We start from the raw sequence: 7,556 nt of genomic DNA, 5'->3' as shown, positions 1-7,556 counted from the left end.
GAACCTTGTGGAGTAGTGTATTATCCAGGACCAAATGGAACACAGTGATTTCTGGATTTTATGTGATGGAGTAATATTTCTCAGATACATATGTGTTTTACTAAAGTTATAGTTGTATGCAAGGTTTAGTGACCTAATACTTAACAAAGTTTGATAGGAAAGTGGAAAGCAAAGCTATCAAAATTTCTTTGGTATTTCAAAGATATTACAATTATTGACTCCATCATTTTTGTATTTTAGTGGAAAAAAATGTTGTCTATTGTCTATGGGTTATTCATAAGCCTTATAGCAGAAGCCTTTGAGATTGATCCATGTAACTATATGTGTGTGGCATGTTGTTCATATTGTTTAAATTTCTTTGTTTCACTGATGTTTTTATTCAAATAAATATCAGTTACTTAGTCTTTAAATCTCCAACTATAATTATAGATTTGTTTGTATTACCATTGCATTTTTTGTTTTGTGTATTTTAAGCCTTATCTCTCTCCCTCCATCCTTCCTTCCTTCCTTCCTTCCTTCCTTCCTTCCTTCCTTCTTCATTACCATCATCATCATCTTTTTTTTTCCCCCGGTTGTGGGGCTTGAACTAGATCTAGGCCTGGGTGCTCTCCCTGAGCTCTTACAAAAGGTACAGAAAACAAAAGCAGCAACAATGGAGAAAAAAACTCCAAATAAAAAACAACTTCATTTTCATTTCTTGGAGTTCATTTTGACAAATATCATTTTATATAATGATATGCACATAGCTTATTGAGACTTTGTGATCCTCTCCTAAAAGTATCCTCCTTTGGTCTCATTGTGAATGTCTATAGTCCCGTATAGTTTATCATGTCCAAGTGTTGTTTTTGCCTTTTAGCATCCAGTATGTTTACTTGTAGATTTATAGGCACATTGTAGTTACAACAATGAGGGAAACCATGCAACCTATGTTTCTTTGGGTCTGGCTTACTTTGTTTAATATAATTTTTTCCAAGTCTTTCCATATCGTTACCAATGGTACAGTATCATGTTTTTTGATGGAAGCATAGAATTTTGTGTGCTTCATTCCAATTTCTTTATTTCCTCATTCTTCATTTAACCATTTTTTAACTGTAAAGGTGGTGTAAGGAGGGTTACAGTTACATAAATAAGGTAATAAGTACATTTCTTTTAGAACAGTATTACCCCTCACTCATTTTCTCCTGCTTTTCTCCCCCAACTCTACTCCCCCTGAAGTTGTAGAGTTCATTTCCAACATAGTTTTTAGTGAGTATCATTGTTGCATTGATTCACCTTTTGTTCTACCATCTCTGTGATTCCCCTTCCCTTTCCCAAATCAGATAAAGTATATACAAGCCAAAGGATATCGAAATAAAAAAATAGTGACCACATAGAATAAAACAAAGGAAAAATGAAAGAAAAAAGAAATAACTACACAGTACTAAAACAACAATAGCACAAAAACCAAAAAAAATATTTTGTTTCCATATACATATACTTTAACCTTGAAATTTGTTATATTGCATTCAGGTTTATCTGTTTCATTCTCCTGGAAAGACTTTCCACAGTCTTTTATTCGACAGATAATTTTTTTATTTGACAGATAACTTTTTTATTTCTAGAATGTCACTTTAAATCCTTTTCAGGCTTTCTGTATTGATTTTCTCTTTCATGTCCAGTATTTCTCCCTTACTTTGCTTAGTTACTAATTGCTATTCTATTTGAGTTGTATCAAGTGTTTATGTGTATCCTCTTTGAATTTATTCATCTCCTTATCCATGTCCTTTTTCTCTTTTTGTCCATTATTTTAATGATTATTAAAAAAATTCTTTGTCTGGGTTTTCTTCTTTCTCACTATCCTTAGTGTATGTTTCTGTGTGGTTGCTGGTCTTTGGAAGAGTTACGTTTCCTTCTCAGTTTTAGTATTTCTGTGTTTTTTCGGTTGAGATTTATGCATATGAGACCAATTCCTTGGTTTTAACCACATGTAGCCTTGCACTTGAAGTATTTCCAGTGTCTGCACATGAGTTTCTAGTAGGAAGCACGTAATGCAGTTTTACTTCTCTGGACAGAGGAGATTTTAGTATCCGAACTTCTGTCCATTTTCTCTGGGCAGCAGGGATACTTCTTCAGCGCCATTCTTATAGATGAAAGTCAGCCAGACTCGGTTGTATTTTCTTGTCTATAAATTGCTGTTATGTGTAAACTGACTGTGGGATAGCCACTCATTTCGGTGCTGCTTCCGGCTTACAATCTTCCCTCATTTGTAAACTAGAAGCTACTATCGATTGCTTAGTGATTTTTAATCTATGTGTTATTTTTGGATAATCTGAGGTGTGTCCTAATTCCATCTTAAAAAGAAACCAGTTTAAGACCAAACCTTACATTTCAAAAATCTTTCCTTATCCCAAAGTAGTTCCTCTTTTGCTTAACAAGAACCAAATCACCAGACCAAAGCAGGATCTTTTAAGCAACACATTTTGATAGAAAGGACAATTTTTCTTACAATTTCCCACTCTTTTATTTTCTATTCTTTTCTTCAAGCTCTTTTAACATTGGTTTCCATATGAATTTGTCCCACAATACCCAATTAAAGACATTGTTCCAATTGCAACAATGAGGGGCATTAGAACAGATGTCAACATTCCAGTCATTTACCTCTGAAATTTCAGTTGATGGTCCCATCCTGGACTGTGTTTTTGAGGAACAAAGTAGAACTTGGCCTTTTTCTTGGTTTTTGAGTTAAATATTTACCCATACCCGTGTATTCCCATTCCTTCTCTCTCTTCTCCTTCCTTTCAAACAGTTTTTGGTGGTTTCATTATGTGGTACACACACACACACACACACACACACACACACACACACACACACACACACACACCTCTTCCAATCCCCTTCACCTCTTGGTACCCTACTTCCCTCTTTCCCCTTCCCTTCTAGAAAGTCATGCTTTTACATTTTATGTTCCAATACCTTTACTTTTATCATCATAAACCATTTTGATTCTGATGCTGCTTGTTTGCAAGTAACTTGGTCAGTTCTATTATCTCTATGGAGGCAATAGAATAGATAAATTAGTTACTTTTTAATTTCAAACTAGAATATTTCTACTCAGTTTTATAGAAAATAAAATAACCTCTTAAATGCCTTAGCACAATCTGTCATTTTCAGTAAGTATTTCCATGGAAGATGAAACTTCTACAATTTCTAAGTCAATATTGAGCATCTAATTTGAGACTATCCTACATTTATTTACTCGGAAATGGTTTCTGGAGCAAGTAGCTGTTTACCAGACAGAGGAAAGGCCTCATTGAGAAGGTGATACTTGAGAAACCATTTTAGTGAATGGAAATAAAGGAACAAGGCTTGAGGATAATTGGGGCAATAATTTTTAGGGAGGACATGTGGAGAACAAATCGCTTTTTACCTCCAATCTCCTTTTTTGTGATCCTGGGGTTTGAACTCAGGGACTCGGTTCTTGCTAGTCAGGTATTCTATCATCAAGCAATGTTTCCAGCCACCCCTCCCCACTTTTTAATTTTTTATTTTATTTTTTATTGTCAAGGTGATGTACAGAGGGGTTACAGTTACATATGTAAGGTAGTGAATACATTTCTTATCAACCTTGTTACCTCCTCCCTCATTTTTCTCCCACCGTCCCTTCTCCCCAATCCCTCTCCCCAAGTTGTACAGTTGGTTTACTACATATTGTCTTGTAAGTATTGCTGTTGGATTGGTTTGCCTTTTACCCTATGTCTCACCATTTTGATGTTCCCCTTCTCTTCCCTGATTCAGACAAACATATACAATACCCAGGGTACCAAACTCAAATACAGTGACAACAGGGGCTAAACCATGGGGAAGATAAAAGAAAAAAGACATAATTTCACATAGTGTGTTAGAAATAACAATGGTAAACTGCTTGTTTCCATAACTTGGAGTTCATTTCACTTAGCTTCATCTTATGTGATCATATATACAGAGCTATTGAGCTATTGTGATCCTCCTCACTTATTTTTTCTTACTTTTTTTTTTGGCACTGGTCACAGGGCTTGAACTCAGGGCCTGGGCCTGGGTGCTGTCCCTGAGCTCTTTTGTTCAAGGTTAGTGCTCTACCACTTGAGCCACAGATCCAAGTCCAGGTTTTTGTCTCAGGGACTTTTCTTCTAACGCTGGCTTTGAACTGTGATCCTCAGAGCTTAGCCTGAGTAGCACTAGGATTACAGGCCTGAGCCACTGGTGCCCAGCTTGGACTAGTTATATTTAAGATGGTTTATTGAACTGGACTATGAGTTTGAACCCTGTACCACCCATAAAAATATACTTTAAGTTGAGAAATATATATACATATATATGTAAATGGTTTAGTCATAAAGAAATTCATTTCATCAGAATTAGAAAAACCAAAATATTGAAAGACATTGACCTGCTTCTGGTGTATTACTGATAGCAGTTACAGTCACAGTACCTATTTCTGGTATGGTATTAATTAGGCAAATGTTAACGAAGATATTTTCCTTTGGGAATAATAACTTGGAGTTTGAAAAGTAAAGAACAAAATTTTGTCAACAATAACTATGACAAAAAAATCCCAGGGTCTTCTTATAATACCAGAAATGTGATAGAAAACATTTAAATCTTTTTCTTAGCTTCTTGTTCTACAATATTCTTGGCCTTCCAGACTAAATGCACCGTCTCCTTCTTTAAGCCCCATCCCTGTGTTAATACCAATGAACATGAGTGTGTTTTGTTTTAATGCAGAGTTTGAATTGGTCCTGAGTCTAATGTCTTAACCAATATCCAACATTCCTAGTCTTACCATCATCTCTTGTCCTTGCAGGTAACTTTGTAATACTACTCCACATTCATCCTAGATTTGCTCCTAGAAACTACATTTTGTCTGTTGGCAATTGTGCCCCAACACTTGAGTTAGCTTAAATCCGTATACCAACTGAGTCACATCATGGATGAAGGGAACACCTGTTATTTCCTTCAAGGTTGCATCTCTGTCTATGGTCAGTTGCTTTTATTCTAGTTCTATACAGCCTCCCTTTCAGATCTGGAAAAATACTGTTTACAAAGTACAGCTTTTCTCAGGGCCAAAGAGTCTCCACAAAGCCCCCTTCATGTCCTTGTTTCTTAGGCTGTAGATAAAAGGATTTAACATAGGGGTGACCATCGTATATACAATAGATGCCACCATTCCAGTATCTGCCGAATAGGAGGATGAAGGCTGGAAATAAACCAGAAATACAGTTCCATAGAAAAGAGTGACAACTGTCAGATGAGAACCACAAGTGGAGAAGACTTTATGCTTCCCCCCAGCAGAAGGAATCCTGAGGATGGTATGCATGATGTGGGCATAAGAGACCAGGACACAGATGAGAGGGACCACACCCGAGAGGGCAGCGTCAGTGAACATCATGAAGTGAAAGGTATGGGTGTCTGAGCAGGCAAGTTTAAGGAGGGGAAGAAGGTCACAGAAAAAATGTGGGATGGAATGGGAGGCACAGAAAGAGACTTGAGCCATCAGGACAGTGAGAGAAAGAGCCAGGAGGTTGGAGAAGACCCAGCATGTAGTTACCAGCAGCAGGCATCGGTGGGGACACATGATGGTGGTGTAGTGCAGAGGAAGGCAGATAGCCACGTAGCGATCATATGCCATCACAGCCAGCAGGAAGTCATCCAGCAGGGCCAAGGCCATGAAGAAGTACATCTGCACGAGGCACCCAGTGTGGGAGATGGTGTGGTGCTGTGTGTGGATGTTCACCAGCACTTTGGGGACAATGGTGCAGGTGAAACAGGTGTCAATAAAGGACAGATTGGCCAGGAAGAAGTACATAGGAGTGTGGAGGTGCTGGTCAGAGCCAATGGCCAGGATGATGAGCAGGTTCCCCAAGAGGGTAACCAGGTACATTCCCAGGAAGAGCCCAAACAGGAGAGGCCGCTTCTCTGGGTGCTCAGAGAAGCCTAGGAGCAGCAAATCAGAGATGATAGTTTGATTTCTAATGTCCTTCAAAGATAGAGAAATCAAAGAGAATAGGTAAATAAAGCAGGCTTTTTTTTTTAAAGCTGCAGACATCACTAGTTTATTGTTTAGTCCAAATACATTCAAAATGGAAACGCAAGCAAATACTTTCTACCTGAAACAAACTAGATTCTACTAGCATATAATGCTTAACACATTACAGCATCAAAGATGGTAACCCATTGTCTTCTAAAGCTACTAAAGCCAAGATGGTTTCAATAGTGTTGTAAGGATAGGATATTACCATCAAAACATAAAATAAAATCAGCAATGAGCAGTAAATGGTGAATGAATATTTTACTGTTTCACTAAGAAAGGGACAAAATGTTAAAAGTCCACAATACTGCAGGTGAGCAATCACCATGTAAGGGTCTCCATACAACGTTTTTTTTTTTTTTTGGCCAGTCCTGGGCCTTGGACTCAGGGCCTAAGCACTGTCCCTGGCTTCTTCCCGCTCAAGGCTAGCACTCTGCCACTTGAGCCACAGCGCCGCTTCTGGCCGTTTTCTGTATATGTGGTGCTGGGGAATCGAACCTAGGGCCTCGGGTATACCGAGGCAGGCACTCTTGCCACTAGGCTATATCCCCAGCCCCTCCATACAACGTTTTGAATGTTTCATTTGTAGGATTGTAAGAGTGAAACAGAGTGGCTCTTTTCTCTAATTTGCTATTACACTTGACATTTGTCATTTCTTTTGGTTCCATAACAGTTTTCATGGGTTACAAGGCAATATCCTGGATTGGAAATGGGTATGTATGTGTGTGTTTATGTACACACACATACATACATATGGAGACTTTATATATATACATATATATTGAGAATAGATGAAATATACATTTGGGGACCAAGGGGAAAACACTGACAATAAAACTACTTCTTTAAAAGTAGTTTGGCTAAAAGCTTCAACTCCAAAGTAATTTTCTAGTAAGAATGTCAAGTACTATACATCAGAAAAATGTAAAACTGTTTCAAACAAATAAACAAACAAATAAAATTCCAAGCCCCATGGAAACTATAAAACTCTGTGTCCACAAAATATATGCAACAGTGCAAGACTTTTCTTTAGACATGAAGACCTCATTCAAGGGGAAGAAAAATGAATAAGATTTCATCGTACTCATACTGCCCATAAACTAGGCTTTTAAAATGACAGGAGTCCAAGGATTTTGCTTTTTTCTTGGGGAAATTAGTAAGATTGGCTAGTGATTATGAAGTTCCTTGTAATAAGACTGATCTTAGTCAATTATTCAATCTCTCTAACTTTCTGTTTCCTAGTTTGTACCATGTGTAACTCCTTTATTGAGTATCAAAGCTGTTACTGAGATAATGGGTATGGAAATCAGTTCATCAAGGACCATCATGAAAATGGTTATTATTATTAGTTGTTCACCACACTTTACAATATAATGGAAACCTTCAGACTGGATGCTTTTCATTTCTATTCCTCATATGACTCCTATGTTTAGGATTTTTTTTTAGTTCTTACTGAACTTTGCTTTTCTTCCCTAAAATGTAGGCAGTAATCTTACCTGATATATTTGTT

The 7,556-nt window shown here is 37.4% G+C and overlaps 1 protein-coding gene across 1 annotated transcript; it reads right to left on the bottom strand.

Moving 5' to 3' along the window:
- Window positions 1-5,056: 5,056 nt before the first annotated feature.
- Window positions 5,057-5,986, bottom strand: LOC125353131 (olfactory receptor 1N1-like). The gene has a single exon (XM_048348611.1). It carries the CDS (start codon window positions 5,897-5,899, stop codon window positions 5,057-5,059), a length of 843 nt encoding a protein of 280 aa, XP_048204568.1. The 5' UTR covers window positions 5,900-5,986.
- Between the last annotated feature and the right edge of the window lie 1,570 nt (window positions 5,987-7,556).

This window comes from Perognathus longimembris, chromosome 1, assembly GCF_023159225.1.
Source record: "Perognathus longimembris pacificus isolate PPM17 chromosome 1, ASM2315922v1, whole genome shotgun sequence".
NCBI classification, from domain to species: domain Eukaryota; kingdom Metazoa; phylum Chordata; class Mammalia; order Rodentia; family Heteromyidae; genus Perognathus; species Perognathus longimembris.
The sequence above is the reverse complement of the archived record's forward strand: the minus strand, read 5'-3'. Positions and strand labels throughout refer to the sequence as shown.

What these genes read in the sequence shown, in the direction of transcription:
- LOC125353131 (XM_048348611.1), bottom strand. Translation starts at nt 5,899, where the DNA reads ATGTACCTGGTTACCCTCTTGGGGAACCTGCTCATCATCCTGGCCATT.